Source organism: Astatotilapia calliptera, chromosome 20, assembly GCF_964374335.1.
Source record: "Astatotilapia calliptera chromosome 20, fAstCal68.1, whole genome shotgun sequence".
Classification (NCBI taxonomy): domain Eukaryota; kingdom Metazoa; phylum Chordata; class Actinopteri; order Cichliformes; family Cichlidae; genus Astatotilapia; species Astatotilapia calliptera.
The window spans coordinates 20044230-20060662 of NC_137441.1; the positions used below are offsets into that span (position 1 = coordinate 20044230).

Here is a 16433-nt window from a genome sequence, read left to right on the forward strand (position 1 = left end):
AAGAAGCTTAGCTTGGCTCAGCTGAAGAACAAAAACAGTTCTAAGGTACTCAATCATATGTCGTGTGTATTTTTTTCCAATAAATATTTCATTTTAAATGTGTTTGTGCTCATTTAGAAAGAGTGACATCACATAGTTTGAGCTCTGACTGCTATTAGTAAACCTTTCAGTACTGTCTACAGCACATGCAGCTTTTACAGCTGAGGGATGCGGATTGTTCATGGTAAGCTACCAACTAGCTTGTGAATCATCACGACATAAAGTTAGCCACAGTATGGCAAAGGTACTGTGGCACTGCATTACAAGGGAAATGTAACTATTTAATAACTTAAAATATGCTGACTGGGTAACAAATCCAATAACATCACTTTTAAAGGGAAGTAATCAAAGCAAAAGGCTACAACCATTTCCTCTTTTGACACTGGTCGCATTTTCACATGCAAACAGGCTTTGCTATGTGCATGCCTTTGGTTTCAGAACTGAAAAACATTTTGGTGAGATCCTACTTAAAAGCTCTTTTTGGCTTGAGAATTCAACTTGACTAATAATTTACTTGTGCTTATTGCTTTTGTGTTGTGCTGAGCTGAGCTAGATTTGACACCGATATTCAGGTTGTACAGAGTAACATCCATTAGGTTGACTGGATTTACCAAAAACAATTAAATGTAAACACCAACATTTTATTTGGTAATTGTAACAGACTAACTGCTTTGCAGTTTGTTTATTATTCAGTTTATAATTTATTAACTAGATTCTATGTCTGCATTTGCATAGTTTTGCCTTTTCAGCTGAGCTGACATGCTCCCTATTAGAAATTTAGTACGAGAATTTTTGAAATTCAAATGGCAGTTTCACCAGCTATGTCTAAAGCCGATCACTTTCTGCTTCACACTTCAGCGTAAAGGTGGTAAAAATTCTTAACGCTTCTCTTTTGTAAGTGTATTTGCCAAAATGTGCAACTATTCCTTTAAGACTGAAGCCAGCACATGCAACCACACGCAATCTTAAAGCTCCTCTAAAGCAACAATTAAAGTCGTGGATAAAAACAGAAAACAAACAAACCCATTCAGACAGTGATTCAAAGATGCACAGACATGCAGCCAGATGTACAACACCACATTCACACACACAACTATGTTAGTGCCAGGTTCAGAGCTCTCAGCCCCCTCCCCCCACTACCACACACACATGTCCACATTTACAGTAACATGAAGGACATCTAACACACATCTAGGAAGATATGAAGTAGTGCAAGGGAAGGTTAAGCCCACCTTTACTTTTTTGTACGTTAAGAACATTGTGATGAGTCTCTCACACACACACACACACACACACACACACACACACGAAATTACTGACATTCATCAATATCTAGGGAACTGTAAAAGCAGTGCAGTATAATGTCATGCACAGCTGCTATTGTTTTGTTGTATTCAAGAGATCAGTTAACAGTGGTGTAGTTAAAAACTAGAAAGCAGCATTAATCTTTTTTTATACCCATCCTCTAAAGGTCATTCCCAATGTGGACAGGTGCAAAACAGGTTGGCAGGCAGTGACAGTAGCAGTAGGAACCATCACTTTGGCACCAGGCCACGGGATTGGGGATAAAGAGGGGATCCTGGGCTGGAGGGGCTGTATGAAGAGGTCGGGGTACTCGACTTCTTGCCTGTTCTTGGTCGTCTAAAGGAGAGAAAAGATTGGCATAGAGTTAGAAAACCTTTTGGTGTCACACCATCAGTGAGTTTATGCTGTTTACAGGGTTCATCTGTCACATATCAAAAATTTGCAGAGTCTTTAACAGGGTAAATCATTTCCTCTGAATGCAAATTTACAATCTGCTGTCTCCTTCCTTTTGTGTTGCGTTGTACAATATGGACAGAAATGAAACAAAGAGGAAGAGATTATTTTGTACAACAAGCCAATGTAAAGCTGTTGCAACATGGTGGGTGTAAAATATTACCAAAAAAAAAAAAAAAAAAAAAAAAAAAGCACTAGTTTCTTAACAGGATGCGGCACTCGAAGGTGAATATAACTTGTGGTACTGTTGCTTACCCTGACTTTGGCTTCTTGAGGCTGCCGCTAGCACCAGCAGGCAGCATTTGTCCCAAGCTGCTGTGAAAGCTTGAGGCATCTACCTCGATCTCATCCTCATCCCGAAGAGCATCCTCCAGAGCTGCCGCCAGCTTTGGGGCGATAACTGGCTCCTGGTACTCTTTAGAGGTCCGTGCAGGAATGTCCATATCCAGCATTATGATGTTCTCAGCCTAGAACAATGACACAGAATCACATTCATCTGAGAAAATTCAGTTATATACAAATGTGGTCAGAAGATTTACACATGTTAGGAAGGTCTCTTAGAGACTTTTATAAACAGCTGCAGATCATCAGTTCAAACTCCTGTATGCAAGTATAAGTTTGCCAAGATCTTGAAGAAGACCAGCTGTTTAAGAACAACCCAGGAACCACCATGCCTCGGGCCTACTGTGAATTGGAAACTACTAGAGCACCAGTGTGAAAATAATATGATGTTATATAATGCATTGCATTATGTTTAATAACCAGTAAAGTATTTGCAATGAGCTCAATCTTAAACCTGTGCAGCAGTAACATTAATCTTTTAAATACTGACAACTGCCATTGCTACGTCTCAGCCTAACTTTAAAAAGTTAGGCGTACTGGCACAAAAGTTAGGCGCACACAAATTTTATAATAATTTATATAATATAACGTGTTTTTCTGGATACACTGTGCTTTTTCAGCTTTCAAAGATTGATGACACCGTGTCAGAGCACTGGCTATGAATTTCAGACGGATCAGGCCTTAACTTAACAGAAAAGTTAGCAATAGTTCTTTTCCTATTCCACTTCTGTCGTGCCTAGGCTGCTCACTACGGCTGGGTATCATCACTGATTTCTATAATCCATTCGATTCCGGTTTTCAAAGTCCCGATTCGATTCAACTTAGCCTCAGACAGTCAGAAATATTATTTCTGATCATTTATCAGTACTGACTTCTTCAGAATTGTGAACATCACAGCAGATGCCTTTGTGTGAAAGTAACTGAGAATAAAACAGAAAAACATGAAGGAGATTTTCCTGGTCTGGCTTTTTATAGCAGATAACCTTAAAAATATTCTACAATGTTCTGCATATAAAGTTTAAATTTCTTCAGTATTGAACAACAGAAAAAACAGGCTTTCTTGTCCGAGGTCATTTAAGTGAAAAAAAGAAAAGAAAAAGACAGCAGCCACAGCGCTGTAAACAACGGTAGACTGGTGGGTAATAAGCGAATGAATAATACAGAAAACAGAGATTGGAGACGGGAAACTGTTCTTGAAGTACAGAGAGAGATAGAGAGAGAGCGCTAGCTGTGCATGGAGTGTGATTTTAATAGTCGTGGAAGAAAAACAGCAAAATTCATGACGACATTAATCAAATGTGAAGCGCAGTTTGCTGCTTCTTTTGCTGCTGGCTCGGTGGATTTTGGTTGGAGAGACAAAACCTGCAGCTCAGAATCAGCGCAAAAAGACGTAATCACAGCGCGGACCGGACGCATCAGGATCGCTAAGCTCCGACAGCGTATACGTCTACGGGCCGTCGGGTGAGAAAGCCGAGAAAGTTGATTCTGATGCGTCGGTCCATTCTGTGTTTACGTCTTTGTGTGGAATCCGTGTACCTGCTCTCATTTGCTGTTTGGTTGTTGTTGAAATGGTTTTGTGAGCTTTAATCTGAGAATCTGGCGTTTCTGGCAAAACACAGTTATATTTAAAAGTCGATTCAGGATTTAATGAATTGATATCGCTTTATTCAAGCTACTCACCTCCCACTTCCACCTGCACTTTCAACTGGACCACGGCCAATCAGAGAGGTCCCGCCCCTTACTATCTCTGATTGGTTTAGTCCACGATAGGGGCAAAATGTGTGTCTGTTGTTGGCCACAGGGAAGGTTGCAGATTTTTTTTTTTTTTTTTTGCTACCCGAACAGTTGGTCGCACAGGTGCAAGCAAATTTTTTTTTTTTTTTTTTTTTTTTTTTTTTTTTTTTTAAGTCGCACCACTGAAAAATTTGGTCACATTTGCGACCAAATTGGTCGCACTCTAGAGCTCTGCTACACTGCAGCATTCGAGTTATCACATTCACAAGACCTTCAGAAAATTGGACGTTTGATTTAAGCTCGTTTGATGCACCTATGGTATCATTTTGTAAATCCTAGTTGACTTCTTCTCAACTATGAGCAGGGATCTAGATTAACTTTTTGCCACAGTTGCACTGATGCACTTTTTTTCTTTAAGAGTACCAGCACAAAAGTTAGATGCACCCAAATTTTTCAACCTCATCACTTAACCCCCGTGTTTTACATGTTCACTATAACTTTACGTTAACTTAACAAAAAAAGTTATCAATCGTTCTTTTCATCTTTTCTCATTACCCACAGCTACATCTACTTCTGTCGGGGCTAGGCTACTCACTAGGGCTGGGTATCATCACCGATTTCTATATTTGATTCAATTCCGATTCGAAAGGTCCTGATTTGATTCTATTCAATTTTGACCCAGACAATCAGAAATATTTTAATGCTGATCATTAATCAGCACTGACACGTGTGAGACTTCATCAGAGGTGTAAGAATCCCAGCAGATGCCTTTGTGTCAAAGTAATTGAGGATAAAACTCAGAAAAACATGAAGGAGATTTTCCTGGCCTGGCTTTTTAAATAAATAAATACAATTTTATTTATATAGCACCTTTCTAGACAGAATCACAAAGTTCTGCACATAAGATAACAAATAATAAAACTGTAAAACAGACAATATAAAACAGGCAGAAATTTAACCAAAAACAGTTTTAAAAAGGTGAGTTTTGAGTTGTTGTTTTTTAAAAAAAAACAACTACCGAGTCCACAGTTCTTAATGTATGAGGGAGAGAGTTCCACAGTCTTGGGGCCACAGTGGCAAAAGCTCTGTCACCCTTTGTTCTCATCTTAGTCTGTTTTATAGCAAGTAAGCCCTGATCAGATGATCTCAGGGACCTGCTAGGGACATAGGGCTGTAGCAGATCGGAGATGTAGGATGGTTCCAGTCTATGCAAGGCTCTAAATGTCAAGACCAGGATCTTAAAATGTACTCTAAATTCAACAGGAAGCCAGTGTAGCTGAAATAGCAGTGGTGTCACATGTGAATACTTTGAGGATTTTGTCAACAGCCTAGCTGCAGCGTTTTGCACAACCTGCAGACGATCCAGAGAACCTTTGCTTAGACACAAACAAACAGATACAATAGTCCAAGCGTGAGGAAATAAATGCATGTATAGCTATCAGTTCAGGGAGAGATAAAAATGGGGCTTAATGATGTCATTTCTTAAATGATAAAAACAAGACCGAACCAGAGATTTCACATGCCGATCCAATGTGAGAGTCGAGTCAAAAGTGACACCTAAATTCCTGATAGAGGATTTAACATGCACAAAAAGTGGACCAAGGGCTTTCACTATCTGGGATAAAGTCTGTCCGGAGCATATATGAGGACTTCAGTTTTCCCCTTCTTGAGTTGGAGTGCTTGATGGAATCAGTCATTTAAAAGCTGAAGCTTAGATAAATCCTGGGGGCTTAAAAGAAATGTACAACTGAATATCATCAGCATAACAGTGATAAGAAATGTCCTCAAAAGAGCCCATTATATGCTGGAGGGGAGAAGATATATTACAACCAATAAAGGCCCCAAAACCGAACCCTGAGGGACACCACAAAAGTAAGGGAGGTAGAGGATGACCTACAATCGGAGACCACCACAGAAAAAGATCGGTTATGTAGATATGAGGAGAACCACCCTAAGGCAGTACCTGATACACCAACCCAATGTTTAAGCCTTTCAAGGAGGATGTGGTGGTCAACAGTGTCAAAAGTCGATGTTAGGTCCAACATAACTAGGACCGAGCATTTTCCTGCATCATTATTCATCAAAATGTCACTTGAGACCCTAGGAAGGGCTGTTTCTGCGGAGTGAGCTCTGCGAAAGCCGGATTGAAACTTATCGCAAATGTTATGTTTGTGAAAGTATCCAAAATGACAGGGCGTGATGAGGTGGAGATAGACATAACAGGTGCTGAATGAGAAAAGTTCATTCTTATGTTATTAATCTTTGCAAGAAGAAAAGAAAGAAAACCATCACAGTCCTCATTAGATGAAATGGGAGCTATTGAAAGTAGAGCAGGGCGATATGGCCAAAAATATTTATCACGATATATATTTGAAAATTTGCGATAACGATATAACTGACGATATAATTGATGCAAGACAAAATACAACTCCACAACATTACTAGCGCAAAAAGACAACCTACCATTTATTTTCACTTAAACAAGAAGCTGGTTTTTATGTACATTAAAGCTTTATAAAAATGTAACAGTGCAAATGCAAATTCCTTGCTGAAAGTTTAACCAAAAGGCATTTCCAGTAGAAATGGGCTGACATATCCTGAGCATAACCATGTATAATATCCACTGAAGTTAAAAAGAGGTGCTTTGCAACATTAAACTGCAGTGTGCAGTACGTATTTTTCGGACCATGAGGTGCACGGGATTATAAGGCACATTAAGCGAAACAAAGCAGTCAGATAAATCAAACTTTATTAAACTCATTCTTCTTGCTTCCTCCACTTCTGTACCATTGATTCATTAATGTTGAATTCTCTGGCAGCTGTTCTATTCCCATGTTGTTGCAGTATATTAATGACTAACCTGGTATTGTGGATGGATTATCTCAGTTGTTCTCCTGACTGAAGTTTGGTCCGTTTACAGCATCCTGCCATGCGATTGCATTTGTCTCTAACCATGAGGAATCTTCACGTTAACTTTTATAAGTGGAAAAGTGTTAGTGTTCGTCCTCCAGCTTCACTGTTTATGTTATGCTAACATAGCTGTTTCGCTAGCGATCACGTAGCACATCATTATATACCAGCTAGCCCAACTTCAGTAACCCTACAAACGTCACTGCTGTTTAGTTTCCTGTCTTCATTTATGTTGGACGTGATAGCAGAGCTGTACGTTTGAATTTTTTCAGAAATCTCTCAGTCAGAACATGCTATATCATGCTTAGGTAACTAGCGAAACTAGCGAGCTAACTTCCGCTAGCTTCCTGCTAACTTCTAACTCCGTTAAATGTAATAAATTTTGTTTTCATGGATGCCTGGAAGTTAAACTTCATAGTTACACCTGGTAAAGCAGCAATGCTGATCGTTTTATTAAAGATGAAAGAATTTAGACAGTTTTTAACTCTCAGTGATGCTGCAGTGTTTGTTTGACCTGAAGTATACGGAGTTTAGGACCCAGATTACTCCCAGATTTAAGAGCATCTTAGTCCGACAAATACGACAATAACGACGGCCGCTTGCATGTTCTGCAAAAAAATGTGCTTTGTTGTGTATCTGACGGACAAACACCAAATCAGTTCCACATCACTGAAGTTGCACCATTTTTACAAACCAATTCTGGTTCATCTGTTTCACTCAATCGGCCATGTGCGTATGAAAACAAAGGCACTGCGCATGCGCGTTTTACTCATTCTATCGCGATATTTCATTTTCCTATCGTTGCCTAACATTATACCGGTATTACCGTGAACGGTATAAAATGGCCCAGCCCTAATTGAAAGTTTACATTTCTACGCTATTGAACAGCAGAAATGAGGCTTTCTTGTCAGACGTAAATTTTTTTTGGGGGGGGGGGGGGGGGGGAAACGCGTCCGACAGCGCTGTAAACAACGGTAGACTGGTGAAAAATAAGCAAGAAAATGAATGCAGATTTTAGACGAGAAACTGTTCTTGAAGTACATGGAGAGAGAGAGAGCGAGAGAAAGAGCTGTGCAGAAAGTGTGATTTTTATTGTGGTTGAAGCAAAGCAGTAAAAGTAAGAGAGAATTCATGAAGATGTTTATCAAAGGTGAAGTGCAGTTTTGATCTTCTTTTGATGCTGGTTCAATGAGTTTTGGTTGGAGAGAGACAAAACTTGTAGCATCAGAATCTAGCGCAAAATAAGAAGTAAACACAAAGCACGGACCCGGAGCATCAGAATCATTGAGCTGTCAGTTTTCATTTATATTTAAAAGTCGATTTAGGATTTAATGAATCGATATCGCTTCATTCACTACTACTACTCACCTCTATCCGCCTGCACTTTCAAACGTACACACGCTTAGGACTACAGGACTATCTGGACCATGGACAATCAGAGAGGTCTCGCCCCTGACTATCTCTGATTGGTTTAGACCTCGATATAGGCATAATGTGTGTCTGTTGTTGACCACACGGAGACTTTCAGAGACTTTTTGTATGGCTGGTCGCACTGGTGCGACCTACGAGTTTTTTAGTTGCACCATTGAGAAATTAGGTTGCACCATTGAGAAATTAGGTTGCATATGCGACCAAATTGGTCGCACGCTAGAGCCCTGTATGAGAGTGAGGTGAATTTCAACGCGTTGTGCTCCCATGCACAACCTTTGTTGTCCCCATCAGCTTTCTACAGCTGAGGGAAAATACAGTTTTATATGCAGTGATAACTTAACTATAATAACAACACTATAAAGGAGAGGGAGAAAAGCTTACTTTGTATCTCATGTCAGGCTTCAACATCATGGCCACACGGGCATGGTGACTGAGGGGCCTCCAGTAGCCGACTGCAGACCGAGGCCTGCTCATCATCTGATGGTCACTGAGTGAGAAAGAGAGAGAGAGAAAAGGAGTATTACAAAGCAGCATGGGAAATTTGCTTCTTGCTTTGGTGTTTTACAATAAATCAGTTGCCAGCTCTGCCACTCTGCAGCACTATAATGAGCAACTGTGTGCACCATTTGCTAGAATTGCATGCCAAACAGCATCTATTGAAGGGACTTTTAGTTTCCCTTTCCTAATAAGGCACAGGTTCCACAGCTGGTTCTCCAACACTTGTCTGTTTTAGCTCTTTTCCAGTAGAACCTATTAGGGTCAGGTCGGCTCGGTTTTTAGGGTTTTCCATTAGGTGGCAGTACCTGGTACCAGGTACTTTTTTAGTACCTACTTGGCCGGAATTCCAAGCGATCTAAAGTGATCAGAAAACATGACGTCAAGACTGCATGCCACCGATTGGCTAGTCAGTGATGTCATTCGATAAGTCTCCTTCACGAGAAGCAAAACTTCTACTTATGAATCCCTGCAATGAGGAAAATGGCTACACAAAAAACAACAGCGTGGTTCCAGACCGAGCAGCAAGTATATCACCGACTCAATGTGTTCCTTTGTTGTGGTGTTTAGAACGACCCCACGTACATTGGGTGGTACTCGATTGTAATGGACAACCAAAACAGAGTCGAGTAGGTAGTAGAGGAAAAGCACTATTTGTGAACCTATACAAAGAAAGGTAAATATAAGCTAGTCAAGCAGAAAACATTCTAAAAATGTTATGATTTGAGATGGAAAGACCCACTCTGAATATTCCCAGACTTACTCCTCAATACGTGTGATGGGCTTCATCTTCCATTCCTCAGGCTCCTCATCGAAGAAAGCCCTGTTGACTATTTTGTTTTTCTCCTCTAGAGGAATGAAGTTTTCAATAATCAGATGTCTGAAAGAAACACATGAACATTTAATAGACAGACAGGGAGACAGAGAGAGACAAAGAAAACTCAGACATGTTATTTAAAACAGGAAAGGTTGAAAGCATTTGAATGTAATGTATCTGTTCCTCATTAAATATTTCATTTCCATGCACTACAGTGAGAAAGAGTCTTAAAGCACAAGAAGCTCCACTAATTCGCTAGCAATCTTTTTACGGTTCCTCCTCGATCACATGAACCAGTCTTGATCAGAGATTTGTGTCGGGCCAACATTGATATGCAGACTTCATACTTGAGTTTGAGGTCCCTGGTGAGTTCGTTTTGGATCTGCTCCATCTCCTGGCGCTCGTTGATGTGTGCTTCTTGGAGATCTTGGATTTCTGCCTTCACTGACTGCAGCTTGGAAAACAGCTAGAGGAGAGAGAAAGAGAAAACTAGAGTGACCAGAAAAAGACTGTTAGAGCATTCAGCCTTAAATGTTTTTGTTTAAAAGCCTGATTGTCATAAGGAATAATGAACAACCCAAATAGAACACCACAGACAATACCCGACTTAAAATAGCAGTTGACCTACTTACTTGCAAGAAACTTTATTACCCGACAAACCAAAAACACTGTACCTTCAACAGTGTCATTATGATGACAAGGTATGCCAACTTTGTCAATCTCAATATTAGATTCTGATCGTTTTATTTATTTATTTCTTATTTTTTGTTAAATGAAGGTTATGAAATTCAACATTTTTTTTACCATCCAAATCCATATACATGTTGATATAGTTTGTTGCACATTCAGCACAATTATTTTCATATTAAACAAATTTTAATACTAGACAAAGATAGCCCGAGTAAATATGAAAGGTTTTGAAATGATTACATCATTTAAGTAAGACAAATATGCAAAAAAATCTAACTCAGGAAGGGGGCAAATACTTTCACAGCATTGTAAACGTTCAGTTCAATTGAGTCAGCTCACAATCACCTCAATGTGCTTATATTGTAATAAAAAAAATTCTATAAGGTTACTGAGATCTGGTAATAATGATGGGGAGGAAGAAGCCCTTTTAACAGGAAGAGAACTCTGGGGAAAACGAGGCTCAGAGATAGACGGCCATCAGCTGGAGATTAGGGTAATGGCTTTTGAAATGAAAGATACCATGTTTACACTGCAGGTTTACCTCATTCTACATAAAGTGGAGAGTTTGTTTCCAGCCAGTCTGGTTTATCAACGACTCTATACTCTGCAATGCCATCATTAATCTTTGGTAACAAAGCAAAACACTTTTCACTTGTTTTCACTTTCATTAATTTCTATTTCTATATTCATTTTAAATGTCAGGGGCTGATATTGTAAAATCATAGCCTTTTTTTTTTTTTTTTTTAAGAGTACTCTCAGAACTCAGTTCCTCTTTTTCTTTTGTGTCAACATGAAAACAAAAACTATTTTGACATTTGGGAATCAATTCAGAATTCTTCCATACCCATGTGAACCAAATTTGTTGATAATGCCTTGGGCAAATGTGACAACCATCCTCACCTTTTTCAGCTTCTTGGTTTTAATGTCAACTTCCTGTTGCAGAGAAGTGTAGGTCTCCTTAAGCTCCAGTGTCTCTTCATCACGACTTTCCATTTGCTGCTGCATCTCTCGCTCTCGCCGTTTCTGGACACACATAAACAAACTTGCATGTGTTCACAACTTTTAATGGGTTCTGTCTCTGAGATCAAAGACAATTTACTGGCTGAAAGATGTTTTCGTCTGGTACTAAATGGACAAAAATGTTCACTTTCAAAAATCAGTGCCTAGTCTGCTGAAGAAGTCTGAAATGCCTAACAAGGAATTTGATGAATTTGGAATCATAAGTACATGGGATAGAAAACTGCTAGCAGAGTAATGTTTTGGTAATATAGAAAGTATTACCCCTGTACTTGGCCTTGGTGCCAACCCCTTTACTATACCTGTTCAGCAATCTCCTGCCTCTTTTGCTCCAGCATTCTTTGCTGCTCATTGGTGTGATCCACAATGTTCTTCCCCCCTACTAGGAGCTTACTCTCCATCGCCTGGATGCAAATAAAAATTAGGAAAAGATCTCTTTAAGTCACACAAGGGATAAAAGAAAATGACTCCAAGCACAGGACCAGTACAACCTCAAAGAAGCTATGGTAACTTTTGTGAGTGTAATTTAAATAATTTTGAGCTTGAACGCTTCCTTTTGTTCAAAATTGCTTCAACAGATAAGTAGAAGTTCCCCACAGCACATAGGTGCTCATGTTTGATTTGACAGATTTGTGTGTTATTTTTAACACACTGGATACCCTTCTTTGTGTCTACATCCAGGGATCTTTTGTTTCTTAAGTGAATGTGTGAACCACTGCACTACGGAGCCACAGCTAGTTCTAAAAGGAAGAACACCTATGCCAGAGTCATTTTCATTGACTTTGTCTCAGCTTTTAACACGATCATTCCACAGCAGTTGGTGGAAAAGCTGATTCTATTAGGCGTGAACCCTGCAACCTCCAACTGGGTTTTCAGCTTCCTGACAAAGCGGCAACAGACAGTCAAGGTGGGCAGCCACACATCAAAGACTATCTTACCGAGTACAGGCTCTCCTCAGGGGGGTGTCCTGAGCCCGCTGTTGTTCAGTCTGCTCACACATGACTCTAACCAAATTGTGAAGTTTGTAGATGACTCAACAGTGGTTGGCCTCATCACTGACATGAGTGATGAGTCCACTTATATAATGGACATGGAGCAGCTTGAAGTGTGGTGTAGATCTCATAATCCCACCATCAATGTGTATAAAACAAAAGAGATGGTAATTGATTTCAGGAAGTCTGGCAGAGTTCACAGACCTCACCATAGATGGTGCTGCTGTAGAGAGGGCCAGCAGTGTTAAGTTTCTGGGTGTGCACCTAGAGTTAATACCACAGCAGTTTAAATTGAAACAAAAAGAAAAAGCACAAAAGCGTCTCCACTCCCTCAGGAGACTCAGAAAAGCAGGACTCTCCACACTTCACCTCACAACTTTTTGCAGAGGCACCATTAAAAACATCCTGACACAAAGTTTTACATCTTGGTTTGGCAGCTGCAAGTCCAATGAAAAGCAACAACTCAATAGACTGCCAGGAGGATTGTTGGTGCCCCTCTCTCGTCTCTGGAAGAAATCTACAAACAGAGCTGCATACACTTAGCTATCTCCATCATCAGAGACTCCCACCACCCCTCTCATAGCCTGTTCTCCCTCCTGCTGTCTGGCAAGAGAGAGGAGTATCAGCTGCAGAACCACCAGGATGCTGGAAGGGTTCTTTGCACAAGCAGCGAGACTGACAAATGAACTGTGCCCCCTCCCCATCCATTCCGCTATTCACAAAGCTATACTGTAAGATCTACAAGCGGACTTTGATAACCCCTATCTACACATGCATGCACACACGCATACAATATACAGCTCAAATACACACACGACTTAATTTAATTACCCCCTTCTGTGAAAGGACTGCTGCTGCTATCGGAATTAGTGTGACTATTTAGACTTGAGTTTGTTTTAGAATTTAGATTTTGTTTTTTGTTTTTTTTATCCCCGTTTATTGTTATGATTTATTACTGCCTTTTTAAAAACATTTTATTGACTATTTCACCAGCTGATGAGTGTTTCATTTCAGCCTGGGTAACACCATACGAAATGACAAACTTCTTGAAACTCTTGGTACTTAAAAAAAAAAAAAAAAATCTGCTTACCTTAACTTTGGCTGCAAGCTTCTCTCCGGCCTCCCTCTCCTTCCGGAAGTCTTCCATTTTCCTCTCTTTCTCTTTAAGAAGCCGGGCTTTCTCCTCAGCTACCAGGCTGTGATCCTCCAGGATTGCCTTTCTCTCCTTTTCCAACTTCTCCTGCTGTTCTCTCCAGTAGTCCCCCTTGTCGTCTCCATCTTCCTCATCGTCCTCTGTCTCGCCACTTTCCAGACCCTCATCATCGCTCCCTTCCCCAGCTCTCCTCCTCAGCCTTCTCTTTTTCTTTCCTGAGCGTTTCTGCAGCTGCGCCTTCAGCCTGGCAATCTCCTCCTGAAACTCCCTGAGCAGGGCATCTTTGGGATCTTCATTGATACGTGGTTTGTTCTTGATATTTTTTGCCCTGTTTGAATAGCGCAGAGTTGTTAAGGTCTCCTCCACATTGTAGGATGCTGGGCCAATGTTGGCAACCATGACAGTGCGGGCATTGCCCCCTAGGGAGTCCTGCAGCAGACGTGTCAGCTTCGAGTCTCGGTAAGGGATGTGGCTGCTCCTGCCATCCACCAGAGCTGATATGACATTACCAAGAGCAGAAAGGGATAGATTTATCTTTGTGGCTTCTTTAAGCCTCTCCCCCTGAGCTCCAGTCTTGGTTTGCCTTTCACTGCCAGCTAAATCCACCAGGTTGAGTTTGCCAACTCTTATGTGGTTCTCTCCATCCACACCCAACTCACTGCACTCCACCGTGATGACAAAAATGGCGTGAGAGCGTGAGCTGTGCTCATTCATATTAGTGGCTCCAACTGATCGATTCTGGTTTCCCACATTCATGACATGCTCGATCTCTCGCACACTCTTGGTAACAAATGATGAAAGATCTTTAACATACACACCCGTGTCGGGCCTCTCCCTGAGCTCGAGACGACGTGACTGATCTTTTGAGAGCAAGTCTCTGATCTCCTCCTGGTAGATTTCTAAGTATGACGCTCTGACAAGGTACTGTTGGTTCTGTGAACGTGAAATGTGTGTGAAGATGTGCTCAAAGGAGTTTGGGATCACTCCTCTCTTCTCCGGATCATTTCTCACCCCTTCCATAGTGTAAGTCTTCCCTGTACCCGTCTGGCCATAAGCAAAGATGGTCCCATTAAATCCCAGAAGAACAGACTCAACCAGGGGCCTGAAGGTTTCATCATACATTTCTAGCTGTTTGGAGTTCCAACCATAAACAGCATCAAATGTAAAGATTTTGGGCAGTTCGTTGCCCGAGGACTCCCTTGGGTTTCTCACAATAATTTGGCCCAGTTTGACATCAACAGACACCACACTCTCATACTTGGCGGCCCGCTCTTTCTCGTTCATAGGACGGCAACGGACCACCACCTTGACTGACTCCGAGCTCTTGCTCTTGGACATGGTGAGGAGCACCTGCCAATCCTTGCTGCTTGGCACCTTGTCTTCCTAAAGAGCAGCTTTAGTAACACTTCAGCAATAGATTGCCCAAATCTGACACTGCTGGGGTGAAAACAATCAGTGAATTACATCTCAGATCATGGTTAAAGCATCGCACAGGTTAAAGTGAAATTCTGCCACCGGATGGCACTGCTTACAAGCAGGTGTTTTGATTTAGGATAAGTACTAGTGCCTAACTTCTTTAAATTTTATGTGTTTTTAGATATCCTCGCTTCTGCACAACTTTGTGGAAGATGATGGTTCCACTAGCTCACTGCACTACCTTGTGTTAGAAAGGGGTATTACAAAGAACTAAATACCAGCCCTAATTCAAACAGCTGGTGTCTCTTTATGACAACATATAGATGTTTTGGACACATGCTAATGACTGTTATTTCTTCAGTCTCTGTTAACAGGTTTAGTTGATTCGGGAAGGGTTAAAAGTATTTTTAACTACCTTTAAGGACAAAGAGAAACCCACTTGGTTAAGGTATCGGATAGGCAGCGAGACCGCTTACCTGACACATCTGAGCAGCCGTTCCCTTGCACATAAAACTAAGCTTCCTAAGACTTTTGCAGCTATCACCGTAAAATACCACAGCAACAGGCATAATCACACATTAAGCTAAATATAGTTGTTTAAATGAATAACCGTTTTCCTATTCACATGCAAACTGAAAAAAACAATCGCACTGATACACTGTTCTGTCAGAGTACATAGCAATGACACTACTTTAAATTGGCTAACTGGATTTCAGCTAATTAGGTGAAGAAACCTCACCTTGGTTTAAAGTTGGAATGTCAGATAATTAAATGACAGCCTTTAGAAAGAAATTTGATAAATGGTCAATTTTACGATGGCAGGTTAGTAAACGTTACCAGTTGATTAGTCAAACTCACGGATCAGCTTTCTAGCGTTAGCTCATTTTAAACACGTCCTGTAACGAGACCACAACACTGGGCTAGCAACTGCAAACAAACTGGTAACCTAAGCTACAAATCTGGTAGCACTGCCCGGCTAACACTCTTAGCAAATCTAAAGATTATATTCAAGATATCGCTACGCGAAATTTCGCAAAACCTACTAACACAACTTTACACCAGCCACACAGAAACGTAATTTAACACTAACCAGTGACAAACGTTAGCTTACGCAAAACTCCCACTGCGATGAAGTGAATCGTCGATGGCTAAATTCCTGCCGAACCAGCAGCGGTTCGATTTTGTTGCGCGTCTCCTCGTGAATTTACGGAACGGGTGCTGGAAGTGGCCAAAAATGATCACGTGAAGTCTGGCGTTTAACTTTGTAAGACCCAACCCATCAAAAAAAAAAAAATAGCAAGAAAATTCAGATTTTTTTTTTTGGAACTAAGATGTCTATTAACCCTCATAACAAAATCCACGGGTTTTTTTTTTTGCTACATCATGTTGTGTATGACATATTTAGTGTATCGCATTTGATACATCGGGTGTTTTTGGCACCTTTTTGTAAACAATGTTATTTTAGACAAAAAAATAATTTTGTCCATAACATTTTGAAATTATGGCAAGTATTGATCATGTTGATGAGATCTCAGGTCTCAGAAACTGATACTCATGTATCAAATATAATACAAAGGGCATTATAGGGTTAACAGCAGCTGGTATCCTGTATGTTACATTACTGCCCATTTCTAATTCC

General features: G+C 40.6%; 1 protein-coding gene across 4 annotated transcripts; it reads right to left on the reverse strand.

Annotated features, from left to right (window-relative positions):
• Nucleotides 1-594: 594 nt before the first annotated feature.
• Nucleotides 595-16010, reverse strand: kif3b (kinesin family member 3B). 4 transcript variants are annotated; one of them, XM_026153359.2, is made up of 9 exons: nucleotides 15885-16010; nucleotides 13316-14815; nucleotides 11536-11637; nucleotides 11117-11239; nucleotides 9874-9992; nucleotides 9473-9589; nucleotides 8596-8701; nucleotides 2053-2264; nucleotides 595-1680 (listed from the first exon to the last, which is right to left on the reverse strand). In XM_026153359.2, exons 2-9 carry the CDS (start codon nucleotides 14714-14716, stop codon nucleotides 1575-1577), a joined length of 2286 nt encoding a protein of 761 aa, XP_026009144.1. In that variant the 5' UTR covers nucleotides 14717-14815; nucleotides 15885-16010; the 3' UTR covers nucleotides 595-1574. The 4 variants fall into 4 exon arrangements, with proteins under 4 accessions (XP_026009144.1, XP_026009145.1, XP_026009146.1 ...); XM_026153360.2 differs by having other exon boundaries at nucleotides 13316-14812; nucleotides 15906-16003; XM_026153361.2 differs by having other exon boundaries at nucleotides 15906-15993.
• Between the last annotated feature and the right edge of the window lie 423 nt (nucleotides 16011-16433).